General features: G+C 43.6%; 1 protein-coding gene across 1 annotated transcript in view; it reads right to left on the bottom strand.

Moving 5' to 3' along the window:
• Positions 1-15,934, bottom strand: part of megf11 (multiple EGF-like-domains 11) — a 75,725-nt gene continuing 59,791 nt past the window's right edge. Inside the window, exons 12-26 of the mRNA XM_061035450.1 lie at positions 14,694-14,814; positions 13,495-13,658; positions 13,283-13,385; positions 10,423-10,569; positions 8,891-9,025; positions 6,403-6,531; positions 5,677-5,805; positions 4,940-5,068; positions 4,652-4,780; positions 4,317-4,547; positions 3,798-3,970; positions 3,639-3,702; positions 2,218-2,262; positions 1,210-1,416; positions 1-982 (exon numbers count right to left, since the gene is read on the bottom strand). Of these exons, the coding sequence (XP_060891433.1) occupies positions 807-982; positions 1,210-1,416; positions 2,218-2,262; positions 3,639-3,702; positions 3,798-3,970; positions 4,317-4,547; positions 4,652-4,780; positions 4,940-5,068; positions 5,677-5,805; positions 6,403-6,531; positions 8,891-9,025; positions 10,423-10,569; positions 13,283-13,385; positions 13,495-13,658; positions 14,694-14,814 (2,082 nt within the window). The 3' untranslated portion in view covers positions 1-806. The remainder of the gene's footprint in view (positions 983-1,209; positions 1,417-2,217; positions 2,263-3,638; positions 3,703-3,797; positions 3,971-4,316; positions 4,548-4,651; positions 4,781-4,939; positions 5,069-5,676; positions 5,806-6,402; positions 6,532-8,890; positions 9,026-10,422; positions 10,570-13,282; positions 13,386-13,494; positions 13,659-14,693; positions 14,815-15,934) is intronic.

Raw genomic sequence — 15,934 nt, forward strand, 5'->3', positions numbered from 1 at the left:
CATTGTTCACACTTAAAAGAAGCTACACACAGGGATCAGCTAAGTAATTACTGTGTGTGATCATGACTGGATAACAGTGATTAAAGGACCATTACAATATTTTAAAACGTGTCCATGCTTTATCAGACTTCTTCCCTTTTTCCACGATTAAGTTTTAGAAAAAGGTCGCCTATATTTGCGTGAACTTTCTGTTACTTCAGAGTAGAAGATCGGCGTCAGCTGCTTTGCGATCTGCAGCTGCTGCACACAGGGAACATCCAAACACACTGATGTCTTCCTGTGGTAAAAACCTCACTCGTTTGAAATGATCAAGGGTGCCATACAGTCCTCCCTGTGGAGAAAATCATTTCTGTGTAGGGGACATTATAAACAGTCGGTTGCCCTTGAATAGTGAACCGATATCATGAGCTAAAATTGAGTGTGATGATCGCTCTCTCCCTGTAAAATAATCTGTCCAAACAATCCCTGTATGCTGCTCATTTGGAATAACCGTGTTCAACTTCAGGAGGTCCATAAAGAGTCCGGGCAGCAGTTTGAGTGATCAGTTTTCATAAGAAAATAAAAACAGATGAATGGTCGCTGGTGTGTGGGACACTCTTTCCTTCACCCTCCCTCCATCAGGAACACAGAAAAAGTGCGAGTGAGGGAGCCAAAGTGTGGAGGCTGTCCCTCCATGTTGACTTCCCAGTATCTAATTGAACACACACGGAGACGGAGGGTGGGCCGTCGCTTCAACGTTTTCTGAAAGTTGCCTCGATGCCGGCACGCTGTCTGAGCGAGGCGGAGAGAAGGGTGTGTGTGCCCGTCTAGAGCAGGGAACTGGGGCTTTCTGGGGGTGGCGGAGGTGTGTGTGTGGGGCTGTGACGCATTGGGAGGATGTCGTAATGACTGGGGAGGTGGCCGCTGCGGGGAAGGTCATAGGGGCTCTGCGAGAAGCCGGTGGCCATTCCATTGGGTCCCTGCAGGACACTTACCGCTGGCTCTGTGAGAGTTTTGGGAAAGGAGGGAAGGAGAAAAGTAGGAGAGGAAGGTGAGAACGTGGAGAGAAGGCCGGGTCAAAAGAAGAAAGGAGAGGTGCATGCAACAGTCAGGAAGCTCACATGTCCTCTCATCCAGCTTACACAGTCTGCACAAGCTCACGGTGGGAGGGCGTAACCAGAGCTGCAGGACCCTGCTGAGCTCCACACACCTGAACAACAACGCACTCACCCACATCATAGACATTCCTGCTGGCGCTGCCCAGGAGGGTGGCGGTGCCTCCAAAGGGCACCTCGCGGTGGGAGGGGGACTTCATTTCAACATAGCTGCTCTCTGTGTGCTTGCAGGCCAGCCCTGGTGGGTCTCTAATGGTAGCATACGGGTTCTCACTATTCAGGGAGCAGACACTGTTGCTGCACATGGAGGCCTTGATGTAGTCTGTAGTAGCCACGAGACATGGACGGACAAGGATGATAATATGGTCACTTACAAAGCAGTGGTATTAACACTACAAGCTTTACTTTAAAATGGCACCAGAACCTGGTGGGACAGAGAGAGAGAGAGAGAGAGAGAGAGAGAGAGAGAGAGAGCGAGAGAGTGGGAAATGACATGCACCAAACAGCGTCAGGATTGGGAATCTCTGACCAGAGTAACCAGGAGTATAACCACTGTACATGAAGCGCCTGCTCTACCAACTGAGCTATACAAGCACCCCGACACTTGTACTTCTTTTGTATCTGACAGGTGACTAATGGAGGTGTATAGGAATCTGAGTACAAAGGGGAGAGAGTGGAAGGCTTATCTCATCCATAACCGTCTCATCAGTCTGATAAGAGGGCTCATTAGAGACCGCAGCAGAGCTCCTTCAGACCGCTCTTCACACCCTTGGGTCCCTCACATTCACCAGCGACTGCACAGTGTGGGAGACTAAATGACGTATTGGGCAACGAGCCACAGAGAACAATTACCGTTGGGAACAAAACCTCAACCCACCATGATCTTGTCCAAAGTGTACAGATTTTTCACATAAATCATGGAGAATATAAAGAGATTTTTAGGTCAGAGAAATCCAAGTCTCAGAGGGGGAATAGAAACCAAGAGGGGAAATTGATACGTGGGTTGTTGAGCATAAAATGATTTTTGTAATATCGACAGTGGTGAAGCTGAACAGGATTCTACATGCAGCATAAACACACACACATGTGCCAACACTGTTCAATAACAGCATCAGTTCTTTACCTTTTCTGGAGCCTCTCTGTGTCTGTGTCTCCCCCTGTTGAACATCTGTAACAGACATCAAAGTTAAACAACTCGACAAACACACAGCAACGATTGACAAAAACATCTCACTGAAGTCAAACTCTGTGTTCATTTTTCTGAGATCCTGTCAAAGCTTTCACATTCTGAGAGTCACAGGCTTATAAAAACAACTATATTCCTAATGGGACATTTACCAGACAACAACACAGGATGAGGAGAAGACGTTCTTAAAGGGTTCTTCAAGTCTATTTTGTCAGAACATCAGTCATTTCTTTATTTTATTTAACCAGGAGTGTCCTGGCCGAGACAGGCAGCAGCACAATTAACAGAGTTTCACACAAACATAGAAATACACAAAAATACATTATCAGGCATTAAAAGACAGAAATAACACATTTACACAGCAAATGTTGGATGAATGCCTCAGACTTTTTTTTTTTTGAAAGGGACTTTTCACTAGACTTATCCGACTGTGCTTGTGACTTTGCATTGATGAGAACACAAGCCGAGCAGTTACTGTCTCTCTTAGTTTGCACAATATAAATTGAACCTCCATAAATACAGAATGATGTTTATATAACTAATAACATAATATGTAATCTCACTTGTCTAACTCTCCACACTCTGAAGACACAACATAAATATTAAATACACACATTATAACGTAGTGACGCTGCCAGCAGACAGCGCTATTTGCAAAAAAGGACAAAAAAGTTTATCCTCATAAAAAAAAAAAAAATAAAAACACACACATTTGGGTGGGTATAAGCCCAAGTATCAGTCAGTATTCCAGTAAAGGCAAAGTTTGCACAGAATAAGGACATAACTCAGCAGCAGAGGTCATGAGTTACACGGTCAAAGCGACGTCAAAAATGGTTTCCACCCCATATGAAGTAGCTGTGAGAGTTGCACTGCTAAAGTGCAACAGAAAGTATTTGGTTGAAACACCTCCTGAAACATGGTGGAGACTACAAGTTAAGTAATACTAATAATTTATGAGAAATATTTCTCTCACGCTTAATTTTCTATAATTCACGATCTAAGAGTGCAGTATCTGACCTAATGTAAGCTGTCTTAGAGCGATGCACCACATGGGGAAGTGAAAGAGGACTAATGAGCCCACAGTGACCACCCTTTCACCTCTGCGCGGCTGCCTCCTCTGCACCCACACCCCCCGGCATATCTGATCACAATCGGAGCAAAGGTTATGTCTAACAAGAAACCCCGGGTTCATCTTCATTCACAGCATGGTGGCTGTGTCAGCGCCGGTTGCCTATATGAGGTTTGAACTGACCACAAATGCGACTTTGCCCTTGGTCTCACAGTTCCGCAAAGTCCAACAAAAAAAAAAAAAAAAGGGAAATATTTTGTGTGATGTGGTAGGAGAGAGAAATACTGACCTATATCATTGAGGTTGCAGTAGGCTCTCCAGTCTGAGCTGTTTCTGTTTTTCAGGGTGCTCGACTGTGAGAGAAAGAGCACAATTCGGTGTTGCTTTTAAACTGATGTATGTAATCTTTGATTCATGTAAAACACACATGGAGAGCAGCCAGCCATACTTTGAGGGTCAGAGTGCCGTCCAGGTTGCTGGAGATGGTTGAGACCACGTTGCACTGAGCCACAGTGTGATAACTGGGGTTGGAGAAGCACTGGCCGCTGCTGTTGCTCGTGCTGCCGGCGCTCTGATTGACCTCTGCAGCACTGGTCCTCATTGCTGCAGTGCTGCCACACTCTGAGGATTTAAACAAGTTATGTTAAAGAAGTATTTGAACTTTTTTCCGAATAGCTTTAAAGCACAAATATGCAGAAATAGATTTATCCCTTTAGAAAATGTGGTATCGAAAAGCTTTAGAATATAGAACATAAACTGACTCTTACTACTTTGTTTGGGACTGGAACTCCAAATTGTTTGTACTTTTGCTTGAGAAATTCCTCTTTCATTGTTATCCATCAATTTTTTATTACATCTCTACATTTTTTATTGTAGAATTCCGCATTTCTTTATAGCAATTTCATTTGCCAACAAAGTTTTTAAGATTTGTCGATAGGAAGCTCATGTAGTCTCTAAAATATCTCACCGGACAGAGAGTAGTCGGTAATGTGCATGGCCTGTGTATAGGAAACACTGGGTTGGATCTCATGGCCTTTGTCCCTCTGCCTCTGTCTGTACCACACAAACAGACTGAGCATGGCCATGATGATGAGGAGGAGGAAGATGATGCCCATGACAGCCCCTGCAGACTGACGTTCTGAGCCTCGCGCTGGGCTAATCTTTGTGTACGGGTTCAGCTCCTCCATCATCAGAGCTGCTACAGAGAACACACACAGAGTGGGTTCGTTTAAACACAGTGTACACATCTGTAATGGAGTGATGATACAGAGGAGAGCCTCGATCATCCCGATCACCTCTCACCTTGATCGCAGCGGATGCCTTTGTATCCGGGGCTGCAGTAACATGTCCCGGTCACATAGTCACAGGTAGCATTGTTCAGGCACTCACACAGCTGCTGGCAGCCATATCCAAATGTACCAGCAGGACACTCTGCATGGGAGAGAGGTGCATTACTATATCCATCCAAATTAAAGCACTTAGAGAGCGGGAGCCAAAGTGTTTATACAACACACACACACACACACACACAAGCGCACTCATCCACTGGGTAATTTTGTTTAAAGCTAAAATGTGCCGGCCCTACTCAACTCTGCTCGCAGCTCGTCCCAATGAAGCCTGTTCGACAAGCGCACTGGCCACTGATGTGGTCACAGTCTGCACCGTTTTGGCAGCGGCAGACTTCAGAGCAGTCCCTGCCGTAGAAGCCTGAAGGACAGCCTGGGACAGAGATGTATAAAATGTTGGGAAAGGAGGGGGGGGGAGACAACATAAAGAGTCAAGGTTGTATTGCAGGGGAACAGGAAAATCAATAGCATTCAATGTCTCTGCAGCATACTCAAGAAGGGAAAATGTGGAAGAATGGAAATGAAACGTTTCCTGCTTCAGCAGAACATCTGGTAATGGTGTTAAAATAACATGGGGGGGTGGGGGGAGAATAGAGAACACTGAAAATGGAAATAGTAAAAATAAATCTGTGAAAAGCTGCAAAGACAAGGGCCATTTTATGCAAAAGAGCATGACACCACAAAAAGGACTGAATGAACCCCTCGGGGTGAAAGATAATGGAATTCAAATTGGTGGACTGATGTTGATGAACTGCAGTATCCCTCTGTGAATGACTGGAATGTATAATAAGCAAATTAATGAAGTGACCATAAGTGTTATTTGCATGATGTTCCATCTAAAAAACTGTCAATGAAAAACTGATATCACCCAGTTGTCTCTAAAAAAAAAAAAAAACATCTGCCACTCAATATCTGCTGCAGTTTAGCAGGCCAGCCAGTAGATGTCACTGTGTGTCTGCTAACTGGATGGGAGAGACTCACGCTGTGTGCAGTAGAGTCCAGTCCAGCCGGGGCTGCACCTGCACTCCCCATCATAGGCACTGCACTGGGCTCCATTGTGACAGTTACACGAGTTGAGACAATCAGGGCCCCAGTGCCCCGAGGGACAGGCTGCAGACGCCAGAGACACAGTCAAACTCATCGTCACACACTTTCGAAACACATCATGTATGATTTGCATGCAAACATGGAGCTTTTAACACAGGAGGAAAAGATACATCCATACAAAAGGAAGATCTCACTGTTTCCTGACACAGGTTCTTGCACAAAATCCAGAGTGATCTTTATGTGAAAAAGCCAATTTTCTGTCATTTCTGAGCAGACATTTGTGTCAGGTTGAATTACTAAAAGAATAGCATTTTCAATGTTACATCCATCTGATCATAAGCTGTTTATTCTTCAGGTAGTCAAGGCAATAAAAAACACATCAATATCCCGTGGCAGGGTGGCTCAAATCTCTTCTAATGATCTTTAGCCAACAATAATGTAATGTAATAATGTATTACAACAATCATTTTAACAAGCTATCTGTTTTACATACGGCTGAGGGTGAGGGTGAGTATCTGAATGTGTAGGGTCATGAACATGATTAATGAGTATGAAGGTAAAAGTGGCAGAGAAATTAAGAGTAGAGACGGGCAATGAGAGGGTAGAATCTGAGAAAACAAGAGAATTAAACAAATGATAAAGTAGAGGAAAAAAGTATACCGTGAGAGCAATCCTCTCCTATCCAACCGGGGAAGCACTGGCAGGAGCCATCGATGGGGTTGCAGGTGCCGTTGTTGGTACAGAGGCAGATCTCAGCACAGGCCCTCCCAAACCTGCCACTAGAACACACTGCAAACCCAGAAACACAAAACACGATTTCACAAAACGACCCTAATCTGCATATTTTCACTTACACGCAAAGACGAGTAAAATCCATTAACATTATGACACCAAACTTGGACACATTAGAGTGAGTACACTCATACAAACAAACTCATTTCGTGAGAGGTTGTGTAAACACACTCCTCTAATGGATGATATTGTTCTATTTGAGTGGACATGAAGTGAACTGTTTAAACAAAAGGAGGAGTCAATCACTGCCTCCTGTGGCACAACTGCCCCATTTCCACTCACAAGAGTGAAATGAGTGATGTGCCACAGAATTAAAATAGACCATGTACACAGACCACTGTATACATTTTTTATGAAATTAATATTTAAATGCTCTCTGGCACTCTTCAATAAAAGATGTCATTTTCAATGAAACCTCCATTGTGTTTTCTTGTTGGGCTGCGAGACAAATTGAACCAAGGTGTTTCTAAGCACCAGGATCAGGGAGCTGCAGCAGCAGCAGATACATCAAAGACCCCACATAAAGAGAATAGCCCAGCGTCAGAAATATCAGATAAGGCGGCTGGCTGTGAAAGAGATGGGTCTGACTCATTTTCGTGAGGGGTGATTTTAATGATTACATTTCAACTGGCTTTCCCCTCTTCTTGAGAGCTCTTTCAAGCTCCTTGAAGCAGGTTGTCATTAGGCCACGAGGTTGGCTCCCCCATACTGCTGCTTCTGGGGATTCAAGCCCCAGCACACCGGGAGAGCTTCATTAAGCCGGGACTTTGTGTGCTGGACAGAAGACAAGTGAGGACGCCAACGGGGCTCAACGAGAGGAGAATGTTCATGTTGTCGGCCACCTTCGTCCCCTGCGGCCTAACGCCTGCTCAACAGTAATTATAGTCTGACAAATTAGGACTGGCTCTGCTTTTTTGCCTTTTTCCTCTCCCTTCAGCTAACCTATTAAACTTTTATTTTGTAAGACATTGCTCAAAGCCATGAAAGAGAATTCAAAAATTCCCCACTGTGTTTCAGTAATTTATTTAAAAAAAAGGTAAATTATTAGAAGTAAAATCTACAGTTCATTTGTGTGTCTTCCTCAACACAGCGATGGAGCTACGCCGGCAACCACTGACAAGACCAATATGATCACATGACTGTCACACATGGGTCCATATATGACAATCTGTCGGAGGATAAGAGGACAGAAAACTAACTTATTACTAAGAAATGTAAAATTTCAATCCAAATAATTTATTGATGAGATTTAAGATGCAGTCCCTTTACAAGTTTTTTCTGCATTTTCATGGTTATGGTAGACATGACATATAAAAGACAGCTTATATTATGTTATATCTTTTATATTTTTTTTTACAAGTTGTGTTCAGTGATGGTGTCAACACATTATGTCTTAGTTAAGATTACTTTAGAACATAATCGCCAACATATATATCCATCTAAAATGTACATTATCTGAGAAAATTGACAGAAAATTGATTTCTAAAAGTGAAAACATCTGTATCAAACACATCTCAGCCTGAAATGAGGATCTATATGGAAGCTTCACACGGGCTGCAAACTTTGTTCCTGTCAGCAAGATCCTCCTGTGTGATTCAAACAACATCTTTGAAGCGAAGCACAAAGAAAAAGTTTCCTTGGTTGCCTTCAATTTAAATTTAACAAGAAAAAAAAAGGCATGCTCATGTGTTGTTTCTTTGTGTATTTGTAAAGAGGAATGTAAACGCGGCTCTCTTTTAGGAGGAGGAAGGACACCAACAATTGCTTGACATATTCTTTGTGTGAAAAAAAATGGTCTCAGCAATATTCAGGATCCTGTTGAAGGTGGATTTTTTTCCCCCTACTTGGTCTGGAGTGGACTGATTACAGCTATTATTCAAAGTTTCAGGGCTGAGATGCCAGTGGGAGAGGCAGCAGGTCATCCGTTGATCCTATTAGAGCTACAGAGCACGGCGAGGACTGCACAGGTGACAATATACAATATATATAAATATATAAGTGTCCTCTCAAAACGCTGTGACAGGACTTCTTTTTAGATATAAAGTAACCCTTAAGTTTTATTAGTAGGTGTACTTAAGGTAAAAGCATATACTAACCATTTAATGTGATGATTTTGCTCTAATGTACTGTCTTGCTTTTTTATCTTCTAACTTCTCAAAAATAATGAATGCAATTTCAAAACATCTACAAACAGACATTTCTTTTCTGTTTCCTGTCAATACAAAACGTTAGAAAGTTTTCAGATGTAAATTGTGCTTTCCATTTCTAGCAGCAATAACCAAAACTTCACAGTGAATAAATCTTGTTGTAAGTGAAACGGCATGAAAAGGTCAAAAAGGCCCGGAAGGCTACTTGCCTTGGTTGCACAGAGAGCCAGAGAAGCCGGACAGGCACTCGCAGTGGCCTGTGACGTGATGGCACGGCCCGGTGCTGTGCACACACTGCGGGCACGACTGGCTGCAGCGGTGCCCGTAGAACCCGGGGGAGCAGACTGCAGAGCATGATGGGTAGAGGACAGGGAGTCATTCAATGGTGTTGGATGGCACAAGAGGTATAAAATAATGAGCATGACAAGAGTGATCAAGGGGGTACAGTAAAATTAAGACTGGGAGAATTAAAATGGCAGAGACAGCAGTGGGAGGGAGAAAGCTGAAAAGTCAGTCTTTATTGTAATCACTCCCATTTCATCTGCTGCCAGAGACTGAATAGTAAAAAAGTAGAGAGAATCATGAAATCTGTTTTATGTCGAGGCTTGAGAGCAGCTTGATGATCTATAAATGTCAGGAAACACACAACTGTGTGTTAATAATGCCGGTTTTATGGAAAGAATGGGGATCATAAAGAGGTATTCAAGGTGGTAGAAAGGTAATTATACTAATATTTTATACAAAGCGCACAATCTGTGCAACCCCGATAGAAGATTCCAACTTGTATAAAAACACTATTTTCCTTAGCTCTGGGAGAGCTTAAAAAAAGCAAAGATATGTTCCTATTTTCATAGCCAGTGATTTGGGATGATTCCTACTCAAATATCACAGCTCTCAGGGGAAAAACAGGTATTTCCAACATAAAAACCCCGAGAGGATGGACAAAAAAACAGCCTTGGTTGTTTTTGACAACCATGCAATGTTAAGTTTACCCAACTGGCTTCGAATGATAAAAAGCAGCAGGTGTGATACACCTGTATGAGCCTCTGGAGAAGCATAATCTTCTAATTAAAGTTTCCACATGCAGGGAAAAACAGCAAAACTGGATTTATGAGGTTTTCACCTGACGAGAACATTATCTGTTTACACATTGAATTAGGAGGAGTAGTGATTTCCCCTCTCTCTCTCTCACACACACACACACACACACACACACACTCACACTAACACACATGGACACAGAGCTTGTTTAGGTCTCTCAGCTTGCTCGCTCAAATTGATGTTTGCATGTTTGTGACTTTGAATTTCACTCCCAATCAGTGAGCTCATCACTCGAGAACAGCCACAGACAGACCCCATTCAGAAGGCAGAGCTCACACTCCCAGCGAGCACACCCTCTGATGAGCCTCGGGCGAGGACTGCGAGTCTCCCACTGTGAGTTGGTTGTTGAGGACGGGCTAGTGGAGCTGAGGAGTGTGTGTGGTGTTAGTCTGAAGGGGCTGCTGTAGGGGTACAGACACTGTGATTAAGTGATAGCAGTGATGAAGGGTTCACACTTGAGCAGTTTTGACCGACAACTGAGTGCTTCCCCCCTCAGCCAGCACAACCTTTCAACAAATCTTCAAACATCAAAGCAAGGTCAACACTGTGATGGAAAACCAGCGCAGTTCTCGGCCTTCTGCTGTTATTCCGAAAGGGGTTTGGACTGAGAGGTTTGTAGGTTTGAAAGAGGAGGGCTCACTTCTTTTGCAGGAGGTCCCTCTGTATCCAGGTGCACACACACATGTGCCGTCCTCTGGAGAGCAGGAGCCGCCATTCTGACAGGAGCAGCTGACCGAACAGTTGGGTCCCCAGTAGCCTTGGGAGCACACATTATCACAGTGGATACCTGTAGAAACAGCACAATGACCTGTATTTACGGAAAGCACACTAAAAGGGAAAGGCTGTTATACTCTAAACATCCTGCTATTTGTAAAAATGAAGGAATCAAAGAACAGCGTACACAATGCCTGATCACGGTGGATCTGATGAGAGTTGTTCACCCAGCAAGAATCCTCAACTGATTTTAGTCCTAAATGAAGAAGCTGCAGTTTTGAGGTTCTTTTTTTTTTTTTTTTTTTTTTAGTTCAGCCCATCTTTTCAGAGTCTATTTCTCCTTTCAAAAATGTATTTTATTTTTGATCAGACTGAGGCATCCTGCCAGTGCTCTGTGTTGATTAACAGGGTTGGGTCTCCAGAGGGGCCCAGCTTGTCTCCCATTCTCTTTCAGCAGAGTTTGGGTAGAGCACAGAGCCCAAAAAGAAGTGTGCAGGCTCCAATTATGTGGAAATGTGGCTGTGTGTTTAGGGCAGGTCAAAACCAAACCTATACAGAATAGAGCGTATGTACAGGGGCGCTCGCTGTGCATTGTAAACACGTGGGAGCACATCTGACGAAGCATTGCGTTTCTCTAAGCCATGCATTCAAAAACCATTGGCCAAAATCACTGCAAACACACACAGTTACGAGTCACATACTCACAAACTCTGCAACCTCTCCGGCAGCAGCCCTTAGTTCTTAGCCTCATTTTAAATTTCCTTTGAGTGAGAATATCTAAGAATGGTGTGGCCATTAAAGCAGCACAAGAGCAGTACCTTTGAATTAAACCTGGACTAAACTCTGGGGACTAATGTTATACAGTAATCAGGGCTGGAATGGGAGGTAAGGAGAGGAAATGTTAGTGCTGATGAGAAGGGGGCATGGTAGCAGTGATTTAGTCAGAAGCCAAGCCATGGACTTCAAAAGGAGGGCAAGGCTTGTGTGAGTGTGTTTGAGGTTCTGCTAGGCCAGGAAGAAAAAACCCTGCGACTGCCTTTACTGTCAGAAAATGAATGCGGACAGAGCATCACATTTTTCAGTCTAATGGTGACAAACAGAGGGGCTTTGGGTGCCGAGCGAGCGAGGAGAAGAAAGAGTGAGATGAGCCCGAGTTGAAGTCTCTTCAAAGGACGCTTTTCGCGGAGAAGTGCCAGAGGTCTCACTATCCAATTTGTACAGAGCGAGCAGAGCAAAGCAAACCTCTCACTCCCTCTTTCTCTCCCAGTGCATGTAAACACACACTCACATTATCTGCTCTATGACATGGAACCTCTTCAGAAATAAAAGGTGAAGGCTTCTTTAAAAGGGACCAGCATCAGGTTTGTGGTCACATCTCTCCTTTTTTTTTTTTACATCTTTGTTGGCTGATGTCAGGCTTACGACAGTTCAGCAACAACAGTGTGGGTCAAAGACGACTTAGCAACTTACATGCGCACACTCCTCGAGTCAAGCTTCTTGAAAGTTTAAGCTAAACCCTAAGCAAGTTGAGAGCAAAGTAGGATGCCTTAGAAACTCTGGAGCTAGCATGCACAGATATGTGACAGTGTTTACAGCAGAAAACAGCTCCAGTGTTTCTGTAAATAAACATTTTGTTCCATCCTTGACTCCCTCCTGTGATAAATCCCACATCTTCCTCTCTCTGGGTGCTTCATCCTTCAGAAAGTCCATTGATAAGCCTCCACGAGTTCCAGTTTGTACGTGTGTATGTGTGTTTGCCTGGCCCACTGGGCTGCACGTTGCCCCCAGCCATGCACCCCTGTGACTCAATTATGGCTGACAGATGGTCCCGACCTGTGCAGGATTCAGAGCATGAGAGGCCCGTTTTGCCGCCTCCGTTCTTGCAGATAATAAAACCCACATTGTTTCCCAGAATAAATGCCCTGAGCTCAGGAGGCTGAATGGAGTGGGCTGCTGAGAGCCCACAGGCTTGACCTTTCCTGCTGAAATCTATTCCCTCCCTGACTGCACCTCTCCACCCGGGCTCAGAGAGCAGGTCCTCAGCTAGCCCCCCCATTTGACATTCAGATGCGTCGCTTCATTTTTGGAGCATAATGATCCCCGCCACTGCTGTGACATTCACACATTCCTACCTTCACGTCTTTCCCTGTAAGCAAATGTTTGAAATGACAAGAAACAAAAAGGCAAACACATGTCCAAGTTCAAACTAAGAATTTGAGTCAAGAGAGGACGGGAGTTCAATCGGAGACTCCGTACGTCTAAGATTGAATCCCTGATGAATAAATACTGCAGTTAGTTCAATCAGATTTTACAACAACCTGGAACTTCAGAAGAGCCAAAATAAAAACATCATAGGCTGTGTTTAAGACTCATGAGACCATCCTGGGCCGATGATTTGATTCTGTCTCCAAATATTTATCTTGTGACTCACTTTGGATGCTGTGTATAACAAGTAATTGATGCAATATAAGCATGATTGCATACCAGCATCCAGTGTGTTAGCCAGGAGAATTCATTTACACACATTTCTCATTCACACACCCCGCCGGCTCAGTAGCAAAACAAATTGAACATTTAATTAACAAAACACTGCTTAGACATTCTGTAAACATCCTGTAAAACACAAATCATGATCGCCACGGCATATTTTCCTGTTTTGGCATGAATAGAATAGTCTGACTAGCATTTGATGTCTCTGATTTTTAGCTGTTGATGAACACATGCAGTTTCAATGTAAGTAGTTATTTCTTCCCCTAATGACAGCCTGCTGTTTTGTCAATACTGACCCGTCCAGCCGGGGTAACAGCGGCAGTAGCCACTCACAGGATCACAGCCATCAGCATGGCTACAGTCACAGCGCTCACGACACTCCAAACCATAGGTGCCATCCTGACAAAGATAAAAATGTTATACCCTCAAAACTTGAAACATGGCTACTATCAGTTGTTCAACACCAACAGAAGTCTTTGTCCCCGCTCAGGGAAAAAGAAAGACTTACAAGGCAGGATTCACCACAGTGCTCTCCCCTCCACCCAGGAGAACATGTACAGGTGCCATCTACAGGGTCACATGCAGCGCCATTGGCACACAAGCATGTCTGGTTGCAGCCCAGACCCCATGTGCCACTGGAGCAGAGGATGGAGCAGTCCACACCTTGCCAGCCTGGAAAGAGAGAAAAGAGAAACACTAAGCTTTTTAAGTTTGAGCCATTAAGATATAGAAAGGAAGTGACCCAATATGAATAATAATGTTTTACACAATAACCCTGTTGATTTGTAGTTCCTGGTACAGTATTTATATTCCCATACCAAGAGCTCTAAGTATTTTAATATCTGTCTGCTGGTCTATCAGTGTGTTCTCCACTGTTATCCAGACTCAAACATCACAACAAAGACTGCATGGATGACATTTTCTGCAGAGATTCTTGTTTCCAAGACTATAATAGACTCTTTCTTTTATCTTTTTTTTATCCTCAAGTGCCCTCGGTAGAGGATTTTTCTTACAAGTATTAGATGGATTACAAATTAATTCAACTTTTTTCTTGGTTTTAAGACGATTGAGTCTAGGGACATGGTTGACATTTACAGTATGACATTGTATTATAAGTGAAATATCCCAGAATGCATTTGTTTTACTTCAGATGTTCATGTTTCCTTCAGGAGAAGTTGTAAACAGCAGTTATCCCTTAAACGTTTCCCCCTTACATCATCAGGTCAACACTTTCTCTCTCTTTTTTCATCAATATGGCGTACTTTAATGTCTTCAAGGCTTCTTAAACTAGTTCATACAACAATGTGTGAGGGTGAAATCAGTCTTAGGTTAAACTGCTCCAAATTAATGTACACACAAAGGTTAGAACCTGTTGTGATGTGTCTCAGCATGTCACAAATACATAACGTATTGTACTTTATCTTTTTGATCTAGTTACCCTTAACTTTACAGAATTATGTTGTTTTTGAGTGCAGAGTAACTTTTCCATGTTTGTATGTTCCATACCTGGCAATATGTATTTAAAAACAATGTTGAAGTTTTATTCTTAAATTCTCAAGCACAGAATGCAAGAGAACTCAGACCACAAGTACATTAGTGTGTGTATGCAAAAGTGTGATTACATTGTACACAGAACAGTCAGAGTAGCACATTGAACAATGTTAAGGAGTTGCTATGGATCTTTACACGAGTCACTTAAAACCGTACCTTCCCTGCAGAAGCAGGAGCCGTCGACTGGGGAGCAGGACGCGTGATTGTGGCAGGAGCAGGTGGACATGCAGCTCGGTCCATGCAGACCAGGAGGACACATTGTAGCACAGTCCTCACCCTGACGTAGAGAGAGAGAAAAGCCATGAGGCAAAGAATGACCGCTTAAATAAACGCTGACCCTGGTAGTCCTAAAATAGGAATAATATTATCGACAAAGATGTGGCTCGAAAGACAGGGAGGACACGGCACTGACCATACTGTATCTTTGTACAGGATGGAGCAAAGAAACAAATAAATGATAGAAGCAGAAGTTATAGGTACAGTAGATACTTACACCTCATGGTGTTGCTGGTGTTACAGGACCCTTTAAGATGATAATCCCAGCTTCCTCCCATGAACTCCATGAAACAATGCTTCACCCATTTCTCCCTTTGGACTGACCTCATCAGCAGTCTCCACTTTTATACATGGAGATACTGGCAGGACTCAAAGGCCAGAGAGTCTGGACCCTTCCCTATCTGACTCTGGTCATCTTTCGGACTAGGCAGCTTCACTAAATAATTTGACCGAATATAACTTGTTATTCCTGCTGCTAATGAATGGGGATGAAATCTGAAGAGAATATTGTAAATGTCTGTGTGTGTATAGAACTGGCTATAAGATGCATATCGAGGATATCAGAGGAAGCACATGGCTGTCTGCACCCCTTTAGGCCGTCAGTGGGAGACTGCAGTACAAACAATGCAAATATGGAAAAAAAAAAGAGGGAAAAAAAGGGAGTTTATGTAAAATCCAAAAAATAAACTCCATGGTGAACTGGGTCAACAGGGAAACAGCAGGATCTCAGAGACATCCCTAACAGACTGCGACAGACTCTCAATCTACCATTAATAAGCACACCAATGGGAGAAAGGCAGCCATGCTGCTGCAGTCTTTAGGCCCCTTACCTTTGCATTAGAGCGAACCATCTACTAAAGGACATGGAATATACCCCGTCTCTGTCCTCTGCAGCCTGCGGTCATTAGACTCTCCCTGCTTTAAAGGCTGAGCACAGCCCACTTCCACTAGTCTCGCCCCTCTCTAAGCAGGAGATCACAGCTGGTCTGTGGATCCTCACACCCTCTCTTCCAAAGCCAGCATTGAGTGACAGGTGACACAATGATTTAGAGTTCCAATTAGCGGCCCAGAGGAGTCCTGAGTGGCTCTTGCTTCGCTCACCAGAGCACTGGGGGATGCTG

This window comes from Labrus mixtus, chromosome 4, assembly GCF_963584025.1.
Source record: "Labrus mixtus chromosome 4, fLabMix1.1, whole genome shotgun sequence".
NCBI lineage: Eukaryota > Metazoa > Chordata > Actinopteri > Labriformes > Labridae > Labrus > Labrus mixtus.